This window comes from Saccopteryx leptura, chromosome 8 (assembly GCF_036850995.1).
Source record: "Saccopteryx leptura isolate mSacLep1 chromosome 8, mSacLep1_pri_phased_curated, whole genome shotgun sequence".
In the NCBI taxonomy this organism is placed as follows: domain Eukaryota; kingdom Metazoa; phylum Chordata; class Mammalia; order Chiroptera; family Emballonuridae; genus Saccopteryx; species Saccopteryx leptura.
The window spans coordinates 67,175,048-67,199,512 of NC_089510.1; the positions used below are offsets into that span (position 1 = coordinate 67,175,048).

The window sequence follows — 24,465 nt, forward strand, 5'->3', positions numbered from 1 at the left end:
AAATGTATGACCACAGTAAAAGAATAGACAACTTCCCCCCAATGAGATAACCAAGCCTAATTCCAAGAGCCAACACTGATCATGCTTTTAATTCATTTTTTTAAAGTGATTTGAAAGAGAGAGATCTATTTCTGTATGTGCCCTGACCAGGGATCGAACCAGAGACCTTGCATATTGGGATGATACTCCACAACCAATGGAGCTATTGGGCAGGGAAGATTTAATTCATTCTTGCAAATAACTGTGAAGGGAGTAAAGAAGACCAACTAATTGTACCTCAAGAAAATGCATATAAACAGATTCTACATCACAATCAGTGGTCAAGATATTTATTTGCCCTGGGCTGACTTGTTTGTTTGTTTGTTTGTTTGTTTTACAGAGACAGAGAGAGAGTCAGAGAGACGAATAGATAGGGACAGACAGACAGGAACGAAGAGAGATGAGAAGCATCAATCATCAGTTTTTCGTTGTGACACCTTAGTTGTTCATTGATTACTTTCTCATATGTGCCTTGACCATGGAGCTACAGCAGACCGAGTAACCCCTTGCTTGAGCCAGCGACCTTGGGTCCAAGCTGGTGAGCTGTGCTCAAACCAGATGAGCCTGTGCTCAAGCTGGCGACCTCAGGGTCTCAAACCTGGGTCCTCCACATCCCAGTCTGATGCTCTATCCACTGCGCCACTGCCTGGTCAGGCATGCCCTGGGCTGACTTGTAATTATCCAATCTATTCATCTCTCAAATTATGAAGACTTTCATAGCATCTTTCTCATAATTCCCTCCACACACCTTTAATTTGTGCATACATAATATTTTATTGCAAAACAGTGAGGAACCAGCACTGTTTTTTATCTCCTTGGTGTGCCCTTAGCCTTCTCTCAATAAAATGTCTGCAAGGTTTGTGTGCTCGCTCTTTAAAATTTGGGAAGGGAAATTCTTGAGAAAACAAGTAGCCAACACGTAACCCTAACAGAATCTGGGGCTGACATTTGCAGAAGCTCTTGCTCCCTATTTGACTTCCCAAACTTTGTAAGGGGAAAAGTAGGTATGTAAACCAACCCACGGTTTTCTGCCCTATGATGATTAGAGTTGGGCTCTTTGGCAAAGAGAGCCTTGCAAAGTCTGCCTCTTTTGAAGGACCTGGAATATCTATTAATATCAAATGTCTGCTGCCTTGCACTTACAAAGGTGATTTCAATGATGGTTTTCATGGTGCCTGTAGGTGGTAAAGGATTTGCCCTGACAAGTTCACTGGTCCCCTTGTTACTGACAGAACCCATAGATGGAGGGATAAACAGGGTCGACTTTCCCTGCCTAACCAAGGAGTGACTGTGGTTCACTGTCACCACCTTCTCATCACCCACACGCATGCCAGCTCTCCTCAGTGAAGAGTTGAGATAGTTGGCCTTCTCAGTCCCTCTGAGAACATCCACTGGCAGCAGATTTTAAACAGTCATTCAGGACACTACTTCCTCTGGCCTCCTCGTCTCTGCTCTTTATTTTTGGATTTGCAGAAATGGCAGGATGGCCAGGTATCAATGACAGGAAGTTTGGGACTGCAAAATAATTCCTGCGGTATGTGTAACTCAGAATGCCTCAAGGGCTCTGCTTTCACTGAACCTTCACAGGATGAGTGAGCAGTTAATCTCTTGATTCAATGAAATCTATTTCTGATGCGAGGGGACCCCAGGCCCCAAGGAGCAACCACAGTCATCACACTAACCCACGCACCATTTTCCACCTTACAGACTGTACTTATCAGACATCACCAACCAAGTTTCCACAATGATACACCTCCTACCCATTAGGAAATCTATATTTTTTTAAAAAACATCATTTTCCCCTGCAACCTTTGGACTTCCTCAGCCTCAGGTTTCTGTCTGTCTGTCACCTGTGAGAGCCACGAAGGTACTAAAACCACAGGACTCACTGAACAGCGTCTTGGATGAGAAGTCGATACTCTTTTTTATTCCCCAATCTGCCATAATTTTTCAGACAGAAAAACCCAAATTTTAAATACCGTATTTCCCCATGTATAAGACGCATCCTTTTATGAAAAATTTGAGATCTAAAAACTGGGTGTGTTTTATACAGTGGTTATAGTTTTTTTTTTTTTACTTGCATTTCCCGCCTTTTCACATTTGTTGTCTTTTTTTCAAATTTCAGGCCCCAAAATTAAGGTGCATCTTATACATACATAGGAGCATCTTATACATGCGGAAATATGATAATCTGTTTTATTGTCTCTTCTATTTTTATCAACATAACTTGCCGATGTGATTTAGAAGCTCCTTGACCAATATGGCAGCCATTGGCCACATGTGGTTATTGTGTACTTGGAAGGGGCTAGTCTAAATCGAGAGAATATGGTAAGTGTAAAATACACACTAAATTTCAAAAATGTGGTAGGGAGGAGAAATTTTTAAATATCATTATTATTTTTTTGTTAATTACAGGTTATAGGACAGAATTTGTTAATTATAATACATTATTAAAGTTAATTTCCTCTCCTTTCACATTTTTAATGTGGCCACTAGAAAACTTTAAATTTATTTTCACTGGACATCACTGGCCTAGACATCCCAACATCTTAGAGTCCAAACACTGCTGCTGTGATTTAGAAGGGGTTCAGAGATATTTTGTACAACTGTACGATTTGGGTTTTAGTTCAGGAAAGAGCAGCCGTGTGTTCAGCCCACTGTCATCGCCCCTTCTCCCCACACTTCATAGAAAGGACCTCGGAGAGCGAGGCTGTCAGAGATGCCATCATCACTTCCACAGGTTCGCAATTCCCATCTACACCCGATTCCCTTCAGAGCAGAAGTCTCGTTTTGCTGTAATGATTACCAAAAAGGGATTGAACAGTTGTAGCCCTGGTTTCTAAAATTTATATGAAAACACTCCTGAGTATAATAAGTACAGCCAGCGCAGTGCCGGACAGAGAGAAGCTCAACAGAGGGTGAAAGTGAACCTTGACTCTCTTTTAATCCCCAGATAGGAAAACACGGTCAGAGTCCTGACCAGCATTGCCTTTTCATGACTGATGCCCTGGCTGGGTAGCTAAATTGGTTAGACCATCATTCCGATTCTCCAAGGTTGCAGGTTCAATCCCCGGTCAGGGCACACACAAGAATCAACCAATGAATGCATAAATAAGTGGGAAAACAAATTGGTTTTCTCTTTCTGTCTCTGTTTCCTTTCTCCTTCTCTAAAATCTATTTTAAAAGACTGAACAGCAAAGGAATTGCTCAACTCTCCTTTGCCACTTTGTGCATTTACCAAGGAACCACATTGTCAAATTAGGACCCACGTGCTTAACTAATAATGTTGCAAAGGCTGGTCTTTTGAAAAGAAGTTTTGCAAAACCTAGTTATAAAAAACCAAGGATAATCGGCACTGCGCAGAGGGACAGGGCTTGTGCACATATCTCAGAGAATAAAACAGCCAGGAGCCAGCCACTCGTGGCAGCATTGGGGGCGGGGCGTCATAAAGCACAAATCGTGCCGGGCAACGTGATTGCTTTTTAGTTTTCTTTTCTTTTTCTTTTTTCCTGACAGAAGAAAATTGGTGCTTCAAAAGAATACAAGCAGATGGAATGTTTTCTCGAATTCTAAGGAAGCATTTGACAGATGTCACATGAATTTTATTAGGAGTGTTCACTGAAACTTGCTCAGAGAAAGGGAGGTGGACGCAGTCTGGCAGCATGAAGCACAGTTGTGGGGCTGGGGTGCAGGCTATCCGGGCCAGGGGACAGAGGCCTCCTGCAGTCTGCACATCTCCCACCATGCAACCACAGGGGCGCCTGCCTTACCAAGACCTCCAACTCTTGATGTGTCTTAAACTACAAACTAAATCAATAACTAGAATTTAAATGTGAAATTTCCAAGACATGATTTTAGCAAGCCTTGTTGGCCAACTACAAAATAAGCCCATATCTTTGACTTGCCTTCTCGACTTTTCAGGAGTGGGCTGCTAGCTGGCTTTGCTCCTCTGCCAAGTGTAAATATCACAAAAGCTCCTCTTTGCCCCCCTTAACTTGCTTCTGGACTTTCTGTCCCCACCGTTAGCATGTATTTTACTCACCACACGCAGCACGTGCTAAAAAAAAATGCTTCTTCACTGCACTCTACCTCCTTATGTTTAAAAAAAATCATTAAAAAAAATGTAGTTTCCATATTAAGAAACGGAATTAATATGCACTAGCTGAAAAGTCACTGCATAGAATTTCAGTTCTCTTTTAGCCACATATTCCAGTAAATGAGTTCTGTATTTTTCCCGCTGAATAAATCTGAATCAGCGCTCTTGTTTTTGTCACTCCCTTCCCCCCACCCAATTAGTCCGCATATTTCTAAAGTCTGTCACCTGCACCTAAAGGGCTGGCCTGTGGCTATGGGGCCTGAGAAGTAAAGGGATGTTACAGTTACTTCTGCTAGAAAATCACACCACTGACAAGGGTGGAAGATTGAGTTGAGGAGGAAAAATGAGTTCATTTTTAGGTCTGAAGCTCAGGGGTGGTACGAGAGATACACATTGTGGAAATAGTATCTAGATGCCAGTAACAACTATGAGAACTCAAGAAGGCCTGTGACATGGAGTGTAGGCCACAGGTTGGACTCAGGGCTAAGAAGTTCTGGTCCAAGGATGAGAGCCCCAAAGCATGGGAGCCGTCTTCACTGTGAGTCCTGAGGAGAAGGTGGCCAAGAATGCAGCAAAGGGATGTGCTAACAGCAGGACAGCAAAGTGCACGTAGAATGCAGTAATGAGACTCTCACTGACCTTGGGGAGAGCTGTTTCCGGGAGCGATCAAGGAGCCAGAAGTATAAATAGATTTTTTTTATTATTATCTACTAAGCATGTCCTCCAATGCTACCAATTATTTCTACTATTATGGATGGTTAAGAGTTAATATATAACAGCATCTGCCAACGTCAGTTTTCTGATTTGGACAATGTATTATGTAAGAAGTTATCACTGAGGGAAGCTGGGTGAAAGGGACACAGGAACTCACTGTACTATTTTTGCAACTTCTTGTGAGTCTTAATATATTCCAAAATAAAAAGTGGTTTTTTAAAAGAGTGAATATGGCAAGATATTTCCAAAGGCTCACCCCTCAGTCTACCCCACACACACACACACACACACAAGGGCTTCAGTGTTCTCATTGCGCACAGTCCCAGACACCCTCTCTCTCCTCAAAGGGCAGCGGCTGTCCCCTTCACTCACCCTGAACTACGGGCGGGTAGAAGATGAATGCTGCAAGGAGTCTACTAGCATGAGTGGCACTAGTCCCTAATCTTGGACCTAGTGTTCTGAGAGACGGGCCCTCGAAGGTTGGGGAACTTCAGTGACAGCCTGCGCTTCCCTTCCTTCCACCTGGCAAGGTCATAACCACTAACCAGGGATCTGCTTTCTGTCTCTTTCCCTTTCAGGATGCTTCCATTGCACACAGATTCCACATGATGAGAGAGAAGCACCCTGAAAAATTCAACAGCAGGTAAGAGGGCTTCGGCTGCAGCCGCTGCGCGGCCCCGCCCCGCCCCGCCCCGCCGGCCAGTCGGAGGCCTCCACCTGCTCTCACCGGAGTGTTCTTGGCCCGGCCTCCCGGGGACTTAACTTCGCTTTCCTGCCACGTTGCCGGAAGGAGGGCTTCCATTTCCAAGAAGTAAACAATGTCAGAAACCTGCGGCAGCCCAGAATCCTGTCCCCTCCTAGAGGAGGGTGTGCAGAGGGAGGGAGCACGGGGCGGGAGGAGGGGAGTGCCGCACCAGCCATGGGAATAGTCTGTCCTCAGCTAAGTGGAACCCCTCTCGGGGCTCAGCCGCTTTCTCAAAATGAACCGTCCCCCCAGCCCCAGTCCCCGCCATTCCTCTGAGGAGGGGCAGGCAGGGTGGCACGGGCCTCGACTTCTCTCCGTCTCAAAGGCGAGGGGGCGGTGGCTCCGGAAGCCAGGGCCGGGAAGATGGGAGGGCATGGCCTCCGCCTCCCGGGACGGCAGACTGCGGCAGAGGGAGCGCTCCCCTCCACCCCCGCCGCTCCGCATAGATGGCATGACCCGGAGCCCAATGGAGCCCAGCCTCAGCCTGTGCATTCTGAGTTAGGGTCCAAAAATGAAAGGAAAGAGAAAAACAGATCGTTTGTAAGCAAAACCAAACCCCTCCTTGTTGGCCGAAGGGAACTTTCAAGCAATGAGTGGTGATGGGCCTATAGCTATCCCTGGGACTGTCAAATTACCTTTTTCCCCTTCTTTCTTTTTTTCTTCCCATTAGTTGATTTTCATCCTTTCTCTTTCCTCTTTGTTCTGCATTTCAAGATAACCACTGGGTCCCACTGCACCTTCAGTCAGGTGAGGAAGAAGGGCTCACACTGAGCATGATGGGTTTGACTTCAGCCCGTAAATTCTCTAACGCAGAGGTCCAGAGTTAGCTGAAGACATTCATTGAAAGCCCAACTCTGGCCCTGGCCGGTTGGCTCAGTGGTAGAGCATTGCCTAGCATGTGAATGTCCCAAGTTCAATTCCTGGTCAGAACACACAGGAAAAGCAACCATCTGCTTCTCTACCCCTTCCTCTTTCCCTTTTTTTCTATCTCTCTCTGTCCTCCGTAGCCATGGCTTGGTTGGAGCAGGTTGGCCCCCAGGTGCTGAGTACGGCTCCATGGCCTTGCATCAGGTGCTAAAGTAGCTTGGTTGCCAAGCAATGAAACAAGGGCCCTGGATGGGCAGAGCATCACCCCATAGGGGGCTTGCTGGTGGATCCTTGTCTGGGAGCATGTGGGAATCTGTCTCTCTGCTTCCCCGCTTCTCACTTAAGAGAAAAAAGAAAAAAAAGGAAAAAAAGCCCAACTCTTGAAAAGTTTCATCATTTTCATTCCTACCCCTTTTCCTGGAAGGTTAGCCAGGAAGAAGAAAGTCTTTTTAGAGAGCAGAAACTGAACATAAATGAATCTACTTCAGCATTAAGAAAAGTGATCTGTAGGACCTAATAGTAGCTGAGCGAATCTTAAGGTGTGCATTGTCACAGGTATATTCTGTTGCTCTCACACACACAGATCATGTGCACTCACAAAACATTATTAACATATGTACTTCCAGCCCCTACTCCTACTGTAGTGATAAATTTACAAATCAATTGATTGTCTTCTCACAATCTTTTTCACTCTTATATATACACAACATCACTCTAAAAAAAAAAATACTTCTTCCCTTTCGTCCACTCCAGACTTTTACAGTCCTCTTTTTATACAGGTACCTTTGCACATCCTCATACACACATGCTTGTTAGATGCCACATGCTTGTGAAATCCATGGGGGTTCTGTTTATTCCTTCATCCATTGAATGAATATATCTTTTGAAAATATACCAAGTACCAGACATTGTTCCAGAGGTGTCTCAAATAGACGTGGTGGGGTAGGGGGCTTTCAGTCCAGCGGTAGAGACAGACTACAAGGCAGATATTCATTGGATTTGCATTAAGTTCTATGAATCCAGGCTACCTATGGGAACACCAAGTAAAGGCATGGAACCCGGTGTAGAGGCTTTCCAGTGACAGAGGTGCCCAAACCAAGACACAGAAAACAAGTATGTGTCTTCTAAGTTGACAAAAAGAGAGGGACAATCCAAAGAGAAGCAACTAAGTGTACACAAATACCAAGAAATGCCAAACTGCAGCATGCTTTGGGAAGAGCAAGCTATGGGTGTGATCCGTGGTGTGGTTTCTGTCGTTGGTAGAAAGCAAGGAAGCAGAGGGAGGGAGAACTTTCTCTGTATTCCAAAAATCCATAGGTCAACCTATGACATAAACAGAGCAAGCATCAATCACCCACATGGTTGAGTACAACTAGATACCTCTGTCAGAAAATGTTGTAATGGTGCATTCAGTGCAAGTATGCACAGATTCACTCTGAATGACGGTTTCACCTTCCCACTTCCAAGTTCCCATTAACAAGACCAGTCTATGCAGTTAGGTACACACCTCACCCTTCACCTGATTGAGGTGAAGGTAGTGTGGTCACCTAGGATGACAGACACAGGGATTTGCATGTAAATCCATGTGCCGGCTCATAACTGAAGACACTGTAGTATAGAGGTAGGCCCTGTTTCACAAGGTTCCAGACACTTTCTATTAAGACTCTAAATCCATGCTGCTTCTTTGAGTCTCCCCTGCTTGCTCACTCTTGAAAATACACAGGAGTGCCCAATTTGTCCACTGAGAGGCAGGCAAGCAGCCATTTTCTCAAGGCTTCCTTATTTAGCTTTGGAGATGGTTTTAAATAGGCAGGTGGTTGTTGCCATGGTTACTCCATTACACCAGCAGCTAAACTTAGGAAGGGCCACAAGGGATAGGAAGAAAGCTTGATACTGGGGATTTGGAAATGTAAACGATATTATCAAACAAGGCTTCATTTTACTCAGTTGAATTTAGGTTTTCCAGCATATCACCAGTTGGCTGGACGCCCTTACCATTAGTGCTCGGGACTGAGCCCTCAGGGATAAGCTCGAGGTTAATTCTAGGGAGTTTGTAACTGTTTTATTTTGTTTTGAACATGGAAATGTGACTGGTCAGAGCTGAACTCATCAAGAAGCTTGAATCTTTTGCATAACTCATTGAGTTTTCAAAGTTATTCTAAGAATTTTTTAAATGTTTCTTTATTGATTTTAGAGAGAGAAGAAGGGAGAGAGAGAGAGAAAGAGAGATCAACTTGTTTTTTCACTTATTTATGTATTTGTTGGTTGGTTCTTTTTTTTTTTTTTTTTTCCTGAAGTTGGAAACAGAGAGGCAGTCAGACAGACTCCCGCATGTGCCCAACCGGGATCCACCCGGCATGCCCACCAGGGGGCGATGCTCTGCCCATCTGGGGTGTTGCTCTGTTGCATCCAGAGCCATTCTAGCACCTGAGGCAGAGGCCATAGAGCCATCCTCAGCGCTGGGGCCAACTTTGCTCCAATGGAGCCTTGGCTGCGGGAGGGGAAGAGAGAGACAGAGAGGGAGGAGAGGGGGAGGGGTGGAGAAGCAGATGGGCGCCTCTCCTGTGTGCCCTGGCCGGGAATCGAACCCAGGACTCCCGCACGCCAGGCCAATGCTCTACCACTGAGCCAACCAGCCAGGGCCCATTGGTTGATTCTTGTATGTGCCCTGATGAGGGGTCGAACCTGCAACCTTGTGTTAAACCAGCGCTCTAACCAACTGAGCTACTCAGCCAGGGCCCTAACAATTCTTAACCTGAGGCACAGGGGTTGTGGGAGTTCAGAGGACACCTTGACATTGTATGCAAGATATTGAATGTATTTTTTTCTGGAGAAAATGTCCATAATTATCCATAAGGTTCTTAGAGGGATCCATATTCTCAAATAGTTACAAGTAAGTCATAGTTTTGAGCCCTCTTTGAATCCTAAAAGCATTAAACTATTGAGGTTTCAGCAAGGTCTTCCCTAGTGGCATCTCTACACAGATTGTTGCCAGGGACAGGAGTTGGTACATAAACTAAGTTATGTTTTCTGGTGGGATTGCTTTCTTAATGAAGCAAAACCCAGACCCAGGGATTCAGAAAAATGAATCAAGTGTGATAGTCAAGGGAAAAAAGGCATTTGAAGGCAGATATATTTTTGATACATCTACTTCCTAATCATTGACAGGCTAAATATTAATTGCTAATTTAGAAATGTTATGGAAATTATCATCTCATTGTTGGCATAAACAACAGAGGAGAGATTTAATACAACTGAGATGTAACACCTTAGAAAGTGTTCTAGGATACAAGGGTAAATAAGACATGGTCCCTGCCTTTGAGGAATTCATAGTCTAACAAAGAGAGAGAAACAACCTTTATTTATTTCTTACAAAATTATTTTCACATACAAGGAGGTGACATTTAGTAAGTAATATAGTATACAGGAAGTTGTATGGTGTAAGTGCAGAAATAGAATTATAAAGGAACCAAACTAAGAACTGTTATTTTTGAGTTCCTAATAGAAACCAGCTGATAAAGTCAGTTTTTAAAATAGATTATTTAAATCCCAAAACAACCCTACAAGGTAAATATTAGCATTTCCGTTTTATAGATAAAGTATTTGAAGCTGGAAGAGGCCAAGTCACCTAATTGAGGTCATGCATCTTTTTAAGCAGTAGGGATGATATGATTCTCTTTTTTTAACTGAGATATAATTGACATATGACATTATGTTAGTTTCAGATTACAATATAGTGATTCAATCTTTGTATATATTGTAAACTGATCACCACAATGAGTCTGATATGATTCTAACCCAGCATTCAGACTCTGTTTACAGCATCTTCTGCCTGCCATGGATTTTACCTAGCAAGCACCTCTTATATATCAAACATTCTGATGGGAACTTATTATACATGGTCTCACACAGTGCTCATAATAACATGCAAAAGTAAGTGCTACTGTCTTCATTTCAGAGATGAAGAAATTGAAGCTAAACAGGGTGGAGCTCTTACCATCTCCATCCACCATTACTGATTGTCCCTATGAGGAAATGCCTGATGAGTTGTAAATGGGGACCACAGATACACCACTCACTCTGAGCTTGTGTAGGATGTCTCTTCTCCTTAGCAAGGAGCAGGACCAACCACTTTATTTCATGGCTCAATGCAAAATGCAAGGCCCCTTGTTCAAAAATTATTCAAAATTTTAATTCAGTGACAGCAGGGCATCAAACCAAGCTCAGGTTCCTTCTAAGTGTGGGGATCTGTGAAACTACAGATCTCACACCCATGAGCTGGCCCTGTCAAGGAGAGAAGAGTTAATACAAAGACATATTTTCCAGGGCTCACCAAGTGGGGAACTTGCAGTGAAAGTAAAAGAACAGTAGAAAGAAGGTTTCACCTGAGGGAGGGGAAAATGGGGTTATCAACCCCTCAAACAAGCAGTAGTCAGTATTCATGGAGGAGCCAAGAATGCCACAAGTCTTCCAGATATCCAAGAACCAGCCCTTCTTGAAGTTTGTGGAGGAACTCATTGTGAAGATTGTTGTGTATATGGGATATACACATAGAAGCTACCTAATTCCAATACCACTGTTAGTGAGTGTCCAGAAAGAGAAATCCAACTATGGAATTTTTTTGTTGTTGGTCAGAAACTCAGAGCACTTGAGGAATGTGTTATTCCAAACCTGTTGAGTGCCATCCACTTGAATATGTCCTTCAGCAGTTTAGGCTGAAGCAAGATATTTCCTGTTAGGCTCTTCAAAGGGACTGAAACAGTACTTCATTCCTACTAGAAGCTGACCACCTTTCCCAAAAGCCCTTGGGTAATTAACAGACTCTAGAGTGTTAGCTTTCTTGGTGCCATGAAGTAGCTGATGAGGGGTTCCCCACAAGCCCTAAAGTAGCCTGAGTTCTTAAGAGGTTGGAAATACATCTTGAAAATAACTAAGCCCTTAGTAGATATTTATAGAATGAGGCAGCAGGGCACTGTCTAAGTTGGCATCAAAACTTGGCTCTGCCACTTAATAGCTGTGTGACCTTGAGCAAGTTACTTAATCTCTTTAATCCTTTGCTTCCTCCCCTGAAAATCTTACAAGGTTGCTCTCAGTATTTAATGTGATACTGTGTAAGTTCATGATACCTAGTAGGTTCTCAATAAAACTTTATTGTTGAATATTGTTGAATGGCAAGCATGAGGAAAGCATTGCCTTAGGTCGCCAATAAAGCACTGACAATAAAAGGCTTTCTGATGGAGTGGGATTCAGTTATCATAGGGTTGTTGTTTCATCAGCATGGCCCTTGAACTGAAAAGTTGGAGAACAATTAAAAGTTGGAGGAGACTCCATCTATGATACATTGAATTTGTCAAAATTCCTCGCTTGCAGGTTAGCAGAATAGCAGCAATTAACCAGCCAGTTCATTCTGTAGAACTGAAGCTGTATAGAAATTCCCTCCACGAACTCCAGGGTGTCCAAGAGGCAAAATACCAGAAATTTTAAGTCCAAATGCCAAGTCTAGGCTAGATCGAGGTAGGGGTCATAGACCCTGGGTGACATGGTAATAGAAGGAAAAGGGTGGGAGAGAGTAAGGGTAGTTAGTAGTGGGTTGCATTACAAGTGCCACGTGCTCCATGGATACTAAAGGCTCACCAGTTGGGGCCATGGAGTGTACAACTGGTGAGTAGGTGGGTGGTTCAGGGCTGTCAGACACCAGAATTTTGGCTACCCTTTTTTCACTGATACACGCTGCCCTCTCTCTCACCCACTGAGCTCCTCTCCTTCCACTTTAGATGAACACAGAGATGTTCTGTGGGAGGCAAAATAGAAGCCAGCAAAACTCAAATCATACAATTCTAGAAAAAATATTATATGCTCTGCATATAAGATTTTCTTTTTTATCTAAAAATGAAACCATTCTAAGTTATTCTTTCCAGGAGCCTTGCGAGGTAGCCCAATGTTACAGCCCAGATGTTTGACTTTCCCAAAACATAAAGGTACAATAGCAGAGGACATAATGGAGTTAAACTCCTCTCCACTGGACTCTTCATTCTATGTCCTGAATTGGGCTTTTCTTCTCATCTGGTATTGGGCTCCCACAAGAGACCAGCTCTAGGTACCCAGAGGTCCCAACTGTCTGCACCTGTTTCTCTCAATATAACAAACTATTTTTTCCCCAAATATTTTGGATTCAGAGAAGCTCCAAATGAAATGGATTGTGACATTTTTCTATTTCTCTTCTTACACCTGTAGGTATTTACAAAGGAAATGCAAACCTTATGCTGTGTTCAAGTCCCTTTGACTCTTTAAGTCAGTTCTGACAGCAACTTATTTAATTACCTGAGTGTTTATATACTGGAGCACAAAAATGTTTTATCCCCTACCCTCCCTACCTCTCCTTGAGAGAGATGAAGAGAGTAAAATGAATGAAATATGGGTTCATGTTTTTTTTCACCAGACGTTCATCATTATGCAACATCAGAAGACCAGATTTTTTTGTGGGGGTAAGTGGGGGTTGGTTTTTTGTTTTGTTTTGTTTTTTTACAGAGACCGAGAAAGAGTCAGAGAGAGGGATAGATAGCAGGAACGAAGAGAGATGAGAAGTATCAATCATCAGTTTTTTTCATTGCGACACCTTAGTTGTTCATTGATTGCTTTCTCATATGTGCCTTGACCATGGGGCTACAGCAGACTGAGTAACCTCTTGCTCAAGCCAGCAACCTTGGGTCCAAGCTGGTGAGCTTTGCTCAAACCAGATGAGCCCGCGCTCAAGCTGGTGACCTCGGGGTCTCAAACCTGGGTCCTCCTCATCCCAGTCTGACGCTCTATCCACTGCGCCACCGCCTGGTCAGGCTGGGGATTGGTTATCTTATTTGTTTACAGACAGCCTTTGATTTTATTTATTTATCTATCTATTTATTTATTTATTTATTTATTTATTTTGCATTAATGAAGGAATAGCAACACAGATCATTTAAAACCATGGATGGTCAAAGATTTTAGGAAGCTGTTATTAATATTTCTGTGCAGCTCTCTCTGCCTAAAGAGTCACAGTATTTTCTATAATATGATGAAATCACATTGACTCTAACATTTCCTTCATTTTCTTCCTAGCTCCCCCATCCATGTTGGAACATATAGCACAACTTCTCAGACTGGTATGATAAGCCTCCTGTGATATCCAAAAGCTCCCTATAAAGTTGCCAGTTCACCAAAATATTTCCTTACTGTAGCTTAACAGGCTTTTTTTCTCTAGGCTAGAATAAGAAAGGTATGACTCATGTCAACAAAGAGTGCAATCAGTTTGTGATAATATCAAAAGGAACTTGAAAACAAGCTGTGTTTTCAAGTCTTTTAGGCCAGATAATCCAAAAGTTATCAGTATTTATGTATTGATTGAGCTCTAGAAATATTTCCATCAAAGAGCTCAAGATGTAGTATAGAATCAAGTTCAGAAGGGTTAAGGCCCGCATGATAACCTCATGGAAGAAAATCAAAGTACACAATTACAAAGCAAGGTAGGAACTGGCTAGGTCCTCAAATGGATGTTGACAGTCTGGGTGCTTTCCAGAAGGGAGAGGTCAGTATAGTCCTGGAACTTGAAACCATGTAGGTAGGACTAAATTTGGGATTGTTTCATCCAAAGAAGAGAAGACTTAGGGAGAAGTGATTACTGGCCTCAGATATTTTTAAAGCATGTCTCATAAAGGAGGAATTAGGTTCTTTTGTATGATTCGTCAATGAGAAAGGTGACTGGATAGACCAATTTGAGCCCCAAATAAAGATCAACCTACCAATTAGCACCATCTTCAAGTGGGGGGAGCTCTTGAGGAGCAGTTTCACATTTTATGGTCAGGCAGATGCGGGACAATCATTTTGGGTTCCAGTGGAGCCAAGTGCCCAAGAGTGCAGGTTCTATCATCAGACAACCTGGATTCAAATGCTGGCATTGTCCCTAACCACTTATATGTGACCTTGAGCAAATCACTCTTCTAAACTTCAGTCTGCTTTTCTGTAACACTGGAATATGATACTATTTTAGTTTCCTAAGGTTGCTGTAACAAATTACTACAAATTTAGTGGCTTGAATACACATTTATTATATTACAGTTTTGTAGGTCAGAAGTCTGAAATAGGTCTCACTGGACTAAAATCAAGGTGTCATAAGGCTTGCATTTCTTTCTGGAGGCTCTAGGGGAGAATCCATTTTCTTGTCTTTTCCTGCATCCAGAGGCTGCTCACATTCATTGGTTTGTGGTCCCCTTTCATCTTTAAAGCCAGCAATGGCCACTCAAGTCTTTCTCACCTTGCATCTCTCTTACATTCTTTCTCTGCTTTCCTCCTTCACCAAAAAGGACCCTTGTGTTACATTGGGCCCACTCAGATTATCCAGGATAATTTCTCTATCTCAAATTTAGCTGATTGCCAGTTGAAATTTCATCTGAAACATTAATTGCCCTTTGCCATGTAATCTAACATATTCATATGCACAGATTAGAACATGGACATCTTCAGAACATTATTCTGCCTACCACAAGTATCTTACCTCAGACTATTTTTAAAGATCCAAGAAAACAATTCATTTAAAATGCTTATTACAGAGGCCTGGCACATCAATAATATTATTAATATTATCATGAAGACAGATTCTACATCAAATCATAGTCATGTTAGATGATTCAAAAGCACTTAAAACTCTGAGATTTGATGATTCTTTTAGAGGAACAGATATATCTGTAGGTCATAGGGTATGAGTCATCAGTGTAATAATTTATGGCATTTTAAAATTTGTCTTGGCCTTGGCCAGTTGGCTCAGTGGTGGAGTGTTGGCCCAGCATGTGAATGTCCCAGGTTTGGTTCCCTGTCAGGGCACACAGGAGAGGTGACCATCTGCTTCTCCACCCTCCCCCGCTTCCTTCACTCTCTCTTTCTCTTCTCCTCCCACAGCCATGGCTCAATTGGCTCAAGCGAGTTGGCCTCAGTCCCTGAGGATGGCTCTACTGCCTCTGCCTCAGGTGCTAAAGAATGGCTCTGGTTGCAACAGAGCAATGCCCCAGATGCATAGAGCATCGCCCTCTAGTGGGCTTGCCAGATGGATCCCAGTTGGGGCACATGCAGGAGTCTGTCTCTGCCTCCTATCTCTCACTTTAAAAAAAAGAAATTTGTCTTGATAAAGTTTTTTCAATGAAATACCAATATATTGTTATATAATTTTAAAATGTATCTTATGGTATGATTAAATAGTACATTGCAGTATAATTTTAAATCATATGTAAAGTTCAAAAGAGTTCAAGTAAGAAAAAAAAAACAATAACTCATAGTCCTATCACTCAGAAACATAATATTGCCATTTTGGTGCATTTCAGCTGTTTATTTGATATATATGTTTTAAATATTGGTGATGTTTTATAAAATTACATTACTATTTTTAAAAAAAATTTCTTTATACAAATAATTAGGCTTATTGTAGAAAAATAAATCATATTCCTGCCCTCCCCCAAGAAATAAACACTATTAGCATTACAACATATTTTTCTTCAGCACTTTCACTGCACGATTTTTATTTACTTATATACACTCATTTAAAACGTGATTAGCACAGTAGAACTTACAGCCTATTAAAGGAAAATGATATAAAAGAGCTAATTAGAGTGAGTTTATCTACAGTGGGAGTTTTATTAGTCTTTTTTAATTTAAAAAATCCCAATGATTTTGTTTAATCCATATGCGAGGTTTAAAGACATCATTACTCAAATCCTTTTGCAAGGGAAATAACTATTTGATATGTTACATAGCTTTACTTTTGTGAAGAATAAATAAAAAGATTTAATTCTCTTAGCAGAGTTGCCAATCCTGTATGTAGTTTTGCTATAGTATATCTGGAAAAGATCAAGTTTATGTTTTATGTGACTATCAGAGGCAGAAATAGATGCCATCTGAACTGTGCAGCTGTATGGACGTTTTTAGGCACACATGACTATCAGGTAGTTTACTAACAGGCTTTAAAAGGTGGTATTCCCCATATAATCAGCAATGCCTCAACTCAGACTAACAACAGGAGCCATCATTTATTGACTGCTTTCAAGAATTTCACAAACATTCTCTTTTTTTTCTTTTTTGAAGTGAGAAGCAGGGAGGCAGAGAGACAAACTCCTGCATGTGCCCAACAGGGATCCACCCACCCAGAAAGCCCACTGGGGGGTGATGCTCTGCCCATCTGAGGTGTTGCTCCATTGCAACTGGAGCCATTCTAGCGCCTGAGGCAGAGTCTATGGAGCCATCCTCAGTGCTCAGGCCAACTTTGCTCCAATGGAGCCTTCGCTGCAGGAAGGGAAGAGAGAGATAAAGAGAAAGAGGAAGAGGGGTGGAGAAGCAGATGGGCATCTCTCCTGTGTGCCCTGACCTAGAATCAAAGCTGGGACTTTCACACACCTGAGCCAACCGGCCAGTGCCACGAACATTACTTTTAACTGGCACAACTCTCTAAGTATGAGATAAAGATTACGGAGGTTCTAGCCCTGGCCAGTTGATTCAGTGGTAGAGTGTCAGCCCAGCATGTAGATGTCCCAGGTTTGATTCCAGGTCAGGGCACACAGGAGAAGTGACCAACTGCTTCTCCACCCCTCCTCCTCTTTCTCTCTCTCTCTCTCTCTCTCTCTTCCCCTCCCACATCCAAGGCTCAATTGGTTTGAGTGCATCAGCCCACGGCACTGAGGATGGCTCAGTGGAGCCTCCGACTCAAGTGCTAAAAAGAGCTTGGTTGCAAGCATGACCCCAGATGAGCAGATCATAGGCCCCAGATGGGGTTGCCGGGTCAGTCCTGGTTGGGGCACATGCAGGATTCTGTCTCTCTACTCCCCCTCCTCTCACTTGGAAAAAAAGAAGAAGAAAAAAGATTATGGAGGTTCAGAGACATTACATAATTTGCTCACAAACATATAATTAGTTAACAGGGGATCTGCTATTCAGACCTAGGTATGCCTGAGTCCACAGCCTCCACACATCTCACTTCACTTCCCTGCCTCTCTGACTGCCCAGTTTGAAACCCCATGACCACAGAAGAACCCAAGAAAGAGACTAAACAATAACTACACAGACAATTAACCCATGAGAAAACTTTAAATAAACAAAAACCATTTTTCCTGGAGAGGAGAAGCAGAGAATGTATTGGGAATGGGCCCAAGTGTGTGAAGGACTCACAACAAGGCATGATGACCATGCCTCCTTACTCATCATCTTGCCTCAGGAAAGTAGAAGAGGGGAAAATGTGCTTCTAAAGTGTGGAATTGTCGTTGGGGATGGATGGAGGAATCTCCTGGCTCATCAGACACATTCCAGGCCAAACTGAGCTGTGGAGAGAAGTTGTGGAATGCCCTTCAAAGGTTTCTAAAAAGAGAAGACAGACTCATTCATCTGGGATGACAAACATGTCAACTTCTCCAAGCCCAGGAGTGAGCTCATTGCACCCGCCAAATGGGAGCCCTCTGCCTCCCACCGCAATTGACCAGGATGTCCCCTATGAAAATTCTTACCTCCTTTGTCCATCATTCCCAACTGGTCCCAAGATGTCCCCTCCTCAGGGTCTCCTCAGCAGCCCCCTGGCCCATCTTGATGCTGCTCTTCTCAGACCCACCTTACCTGGAGCTGCCCGTGGTTTTGTTCTTTACCGCCACGCAAGAATCTGCTACCACAACCCATGTCCTATTATATAGAATTAAACTCACCTGCTTTGCTTGAATTTGGGGCCCTTCAGAAAATTTTTCTCCTCAAATACTGGTCCAGTCTTATCATTTGCTTGCTTTCTCCACACATGCACTTAACTGTTCAGACATCTCCTCCTGGGACCTAATCAACACTTATGACTTGTTTCAAAATGCAGTCCAGAGTGTTCTGAACACTCCTTTCCTGACCCATCCAGTCCTGCCTCCATTTCTTTTTTTGTTTTTTTTTTAATCCATTTGTAGGATTTTTGATACATTTTACCTCACTTTGATTTTTTTTCTGTTTTCCTCAATAAGTCATTGTTTCGGTGTTAAACTTTGTCTCCCTACCCCATTCATAAGCTTGGTCACTTGGAGAAAGGCCTGAACCTTTTTTGAGGGGATCCCCTGACCTAACACCAGAAGGGTGGTTCTGAGCGTGTTCCCTCACTCAACTAAAGCGTGTTGAGCATCTGCTTTGTGTTAACGTCCTGTCAGGGCCAAGAGGAAGTACGTATGGACTACCATGGCTCCTATTTCCAAGAGTCCACATGTCTAGCTAGAAAGATGAGCTTGTGCAGAGACTACTAGCAACAGTATTTGTTTCCTAGGGTTGCCATAACAAATTGCCACCAACTGGATGGCTTGAAACAACAGATATTTATTCTTTCACAGTTCTGGAGGCTAGAATTCTGAAATGAAGGTGTCAGTGGGGCTGGGTCCTTCCCAGGCTCCAAGGAAGAATCTGTTCCATGCTTCCCTTCTTGCTTCTGGTGGTTGGCAGCAATCCTTGGCACACGTAGCTGCATCACTCCAGTCTCTGCCTGCATCTTCACACGATCTTCTCTTTTTGTGTCTATGTCTCTCTGTCTGGATTTCCCTCTTCTACGGACACCAGTCATTAGGCTTTGGTTGGTCCTAATCCAGTGTGATCTCATCTTAACTTGATTACATCTACAAAAGCCCTATTTCCAAATACAGTCACATTCACAGGTATCTGGAGTTAGGACGTCAGCATGACAGTTTGGAGGGCACAGTTTAACCCCAACACCAGCCCGCCCTCAAACCCTCACAAAAGAAGGAAATGCAATATAATAAGGCGAGCTTTGTTTTAACAACACAACATGAATAACGAGTGTGTTGTGAGAGTGCCTGAGCAAGTGGGACTAGATTTCAGAAACAAAGTTACATTTGAGTGTGAACTTAAGAGAGAAATGGGACTTAGCCAAAGAAAGAAGGAACCAGATGCATGCAGGGAGGGGTGCAGCCTGGGGAAAGGGCAGAGGTGTGAGTGGACACTGGACATGAGAAAAAAGGAGAGGGTTCCGAGGTGAGGTAGAAGAGCAGGTGGGAGGCATCTACGGCAAGATCTTGGTGCTCACCAAAGTACAGATCTTAGATCTGTACATTATCCTATAGGGGAGTGCATGAACAGTGAGGTAGTCTGTCAACAAGTGCTTTTTGAATAGATCAATGAGAGAATGAATTCTCCTTCAAAGTATTTCCAGAGCCAAGTTTCTCTGGGGGCCAATTGGCAATACGACCTTTACATATTGAGTCTTGCTGAACTGTTAGAATAATAAAGGGTGTTAGGTCAGACAGAGACCCAGGGAGAGAGAAGAGGCACTCGGCCCCCTCGGAAGAAACAGGAAGAACATGGTGTCAGAAGAGAGACACTACAGGGAACCAGCTCTGCTAACCTGGGGAGGCAGTACAGGGCGGAGCCAGAAAAACTATGAAAACCCACCACTGGGCTTTCTTACAAACCCTGAACTTTGCAGTGTGCTATTTGGTGGAGGCAGAAACACATATTGAAAAAAAAAGTCCATGTCATTCTCTCTTCTCGCCACCATGATTTCAGATTCTTCTATGCAGAAGGTGACTTAGGTGGCTTTTAAACCTAGCTTAACATGTTTCCTCTTTGTTTTTATAGCTCCAGAGAAAGGAATATCAGTTTATTAAACCCATGTTATGCTTTACTAATTAAAACTTTGGAAAATTATTATCCTTCGCCTAAGGACATTTTTGTGATACAACAAAGTCTATCTTCATATTTAGAGTTCATGTGATTAGCATATCTTGCACGTTTGTTAAAAAGAAAGTTGAAAAACAAGGTAGAAGAATAATATATATTCTAAAGAAAGATTAGGCCCTGGCCAGTGGCTCGCAGATAGAACGTTGGCTCAGTGTATGGACATCCCAGGCTCAATTCCCGGTCAGGGCACACAAGAGAAGCAATCATCCCCCTTCTCTCCCTTTTCTCCTCCTACAGCCAGTGGCTCAATTGGTTTGAGCATCGGCCTCAGGCACTGAGGATAGCTCAGTCAGTCCAAGCGCATTAGCCTCAGGCACTAAAAATAGCTCAGTACTTGAGCATCAGCTCTAGACGGGATTGTTGGGTGGATCCCGATCTAGGTGCATGTGGCAGTCTACCTCACTATCTCTCCTCCTATCAATTAAAAAATAAATAAAATAAAATAAAAAGATTCAAGTGATTAATTTTAATTTCTTCTTTAAATCAATATGTACTAAAGAAAATTTTAATGCACTTATTATTTGGCCAAACGAAATTTTGAAAGCTGCATTTTTCTGAACTTATTAGGAAGCTCAGTAACTCTCTTCAATGAAATAAACAAACTATACCTCAAGAAACCTTGGGAAAATGGCTTACAACTCCATATGTCAGGCTGTGTCATTCTTATATAAAATGTAAAAACTAATCCCCAAGTTTCAGAAGAACTGAGTTTCAGCTCCTACCCTGCTTTTTATTTAACTGGTACCTTTGGGAAAATTACTCACTTCTCTGATTCTTAATTTTCTGGTATGTAAAAATGAAAATCACAACTATCTATCAATATGTTTATGAGAATTAAAGTAGTTACATAAATGGATTCAAACGTTTCAGGTGTGGGTATAATGCTATCAATGACTGCAGGAATTTGTAAGGAGAACATGCAGCAGTATATACACATTCTACATTGCAGAATCTCCAATTTAAATGCTCATAGTTAGGCCTGACATGTGGTGGCGCAGTGGATAAAGCGTCGACCTGGAATGCCTGGTCACCGGTTCGAAACCCTGGCTTGCCTGGTCAAGGCACATATGGGAGTTGATGCTTCCAGCTCCTCCCCCTCCTCTCTTTCTGTCTCTCTCTCTCCTTTCTCTCCCTCTCTGTCTCTTTCTTCTCTAAAAATGAATAAATAAAATAAAATAAATTTAAAAAAATAGTATCTACTATCACATAATTTTAAATGCTCATAGTTATATGCATATGCTATAGCTTAGCTATAATAATGACTTTATAGAACTGTAGCTCTGGATAGGACTTTAGGTCTCAGCCCCTTTCCCAGTATAAATATCTCTAAGAGAGGGCGGGTCATCAAATCTCTGCTTTGAAGATGGTAGGAGTGGTTAATTTTTCTCCTCAACCTTACCACTCCACATTTTACGAAGAGAGAGCATTTTCCCAATCTTCTAATGCTCCTCAATGATAAGAGGGCTCTTATTTCAAGAATGTACTTATATCTTTAAATTGTTAAAGCATCGGGGACTTACATAACAGTTGGAATATTCATGTTTTTTGAACCAACACTAGGTTGAAATTCCTCATCGTCTACTAATAAGGTCTTCTCTACTCTATTGAATGAAGAATCTCTTTAATCTTGAAAGTGGGCCTTTTTGGAGGGTATTCCAAAGTGCCAATCAAGCCAAGGACCCTACCTTGCCTTTGAACTCAATGAGCTGAAAGTGTGGATGTAATCTCCAGCTTTAGTTTAACATAGGGCAAGGGGCGTTAGGAATGCTGTGAGTAAACACAAACCCCAAACTGTTAGTCTTAGTAAAACTCTTACTGGAGCTGCCAGCACCGAGCGTTCTAGTTGATCAGGGTCGCCCTCCCCTCTTCTTTGTCACCTTGTTCCTGGACCTGGGCAGGGAAGGGAATGGAGGCTGCTCACACTCAAGGCTTCTGCAGATCTGTGTATGGTTGGGGTGAAGGTAACACAGCAGGATGTCCTCTGATTTGAGCTGATTTGCTGGCTCATAATTTGTACTTATAATCTTTTTCCCACCCGACTGGTGATGAGTGTACTAAATAAAACTGAAATGGCCAACAGTAAGTCATTGGGTTAGAAAAAAGAAGAGGTTAGAGGACTGTATAACTTTCTTTTAATAATCAAAACTTGATAGGATAAAGTTAATATTCATAATACCATCTAAGTTTGCAAAAAGGAAAGGTAAACATGAGCTTAAGCCACTTCTCCAGTAAAGGACAAGTTCATTAGTCGGTGTTCCACAATTGATAAACAGTTGATAAAACCAGGTTGTGCCCCACTGACAAACACAGAACAACTGAGAATATTTTTCCCGGAACAGGTGGAGTGAGGATAATATTTTATTTCTGAGCATGTAATCTTTGCAAATGCCAACAGCGTCAGCTTTCGCCTTGCTGTAGCTGGTCAGACCTTGAAATCAAATACATGTTAGGATGCCTAGCCAAAGGTACCGACAGCTCACATGGAAAGGATCAGGTTGGGAAGGAAGTTGGGGAAGACATTTTTGAGGCAACTTCTAGGAAAATTCCTGGAGGAAACTACAAAGGTCTCTATGAGTGGTCACAAGTCCACATGCCAGCAGAGGCCAGGGACTTAATGGAAGTGAGGGAAGTAAGTGGAGTGAGCAGAGGCGGATTAAGGTTGGTTGAGGCCCCGGGCACAGAAGAAAATATTGGGCCCCTTAAAAAAAAGAGAGAGAGCCTGACCAGGTGGTGGTGCAGTGGATAGAGCGTCAGACTGGGATGCGGAAGAACCCAGGTTCAAGACCCGGAGGTCACCAGCTTGAGCGCAGGCTCAACTGGTTTGAGCAAAGTTCACCAGCTTGGACCCAAGATCGCTAGCTCGAGCAAGGGGTTACCCGGTCTGCTGAAGGCCCATGGTCAAGGCACATATGAGAAAGCAATCAATGAACAACTAAGACTAAGGTGTCACAACGAAAAAAAAGAGAGAGACAGAAAAAATAAAAACATGTGTTAACCATATTTTGAATAAATAAAAAATATGTAGGCCCTGGCCGGTTGGCTCAGTGGTAGAGCATCGGCCTGGCGTGCAGGGGTCCCGGGTTCGATTCCCGGCCAGAGCACACAGGGGAAGCACCCATCTGCTTCTCCACCCCTCCCCCTCTCCTTCCTCTCTGTCTCTTTCTTCCTCTCCCGCAGCCGAGGCTCCATTGGAGCAAAGATGGCCCGGGCGCTGGGGATGGCTCCTTGGCCTCTGCCCCAGGCGCTAGAGTGGCTCTGGTCATGACAGAGCGACGCCCCGGAGGGGCAGAGCATCGCCCCCTGGTGGGCGAGCCGGGTGGATCCCAGTTGGGCGCATGCAGGAGTCTGTCTGACTGTCTCTCCCCGTTTCTAGCTTCAGAAAAATACTATATATATATATATATATATATATTATGTACTATTAATGTTAAAATTGCACATATAAAACCAAACTTGGTGTCATTAGAAAAAAGTATAAAGTCGGGGCCCAGGGTGCGTGCCTGGTGCACCCACCGTTAAAATCCACCTCTGGATGTGAGGCTTTAAGGAGTGTTGGAGACTCTAGCAAAGTGGAGAGCGTGTGTCCTGTGTAATGGGAGCAGCCAGTACTCACTCCAGCCAGTTGTTTTCAAATTGGAAAGCAACCAAGTATTAACAAATCTGATTTCTCAAGAGGAACTGTGAACTCCAGGTGTGTATATAAAATCTTCCAATTTTAAAAATGACTGTGCAAGTCAAATAAATACATTCCCAAGGTCCCTGGGCCTCCAAGTTGTCATGTTGATTCCCAGGAATTATCACCATAAGGAATATGATGAGGACCAATTATTTATTTTTCTTGCTTGACCTTGGTCACAACTTATTGGTGCTGCAAATGTAAACTGGTCCCCTACCAAAGAAAAGAGTGAAAGGCTTGAGGAAAACTTAAGAGGTCAGTGTATTTGTATTGTTGAAGTGTTCCTAGATGCCAGGAAAAAAGTGGTCCAGAAAGAAAAGAGACTCAGAAAGTTAAAGAGAACATAAAGCAAAGTCAGAGTCTGAGTAGTAGATAGATATAACAAGGAAATAAAGAGGAAATGCCCGGTCTCTGTTAGGGAATAAATATAGAAGTATGAGACTGTCCTCAAGGAAGATAGATCTGGACCTTCTGGGGAAGAGGAAGCAGAAGAGCTAAGGAGGTTGTCATGTCTACGGCCATACCACCCTGAACGCGCCCGATCTCGTCTGATCTCGGAAGCTAAGCAGGGTCGGGCCTGGTTAGTACTTGGGAGGTTGTCATGAGGACTGA

The 24,465-nt window shown here is 43.0% G+C and overlaps 1 protein-coding gene across 9 annotated transcripts in view; it reads left to right on the forward strand.

Annotated features, from left to right (window-relative positions):
* The window catches only part of DGKG (diacylglycerol kinase gamma), a 237,372-nt gene that overhangs the window by 121,462 nt on the left and 91,445 nt on the right, over nucleotides 1–24,465 (forward strand). For all 9 annotated transcript variants that reach the window (XR_010746779.1, XR_010746780.1, XR_010746781.1 and 6 more), the window contains one exon: nucleotides 5,428–5,492. Coding sequence is in view for 6 of the 9 variants with exons in the window: in XM_066346986.1 (XP_066203083.1) it covers nucleotides 5,428–5,492 (65 nt within the window). In the remaining 3 variants the exon portion in view is untranslated. The remainder of the gene's footprint in view (nucleotides 1–5,427; nucleotides 5,493–24,465) is intronic.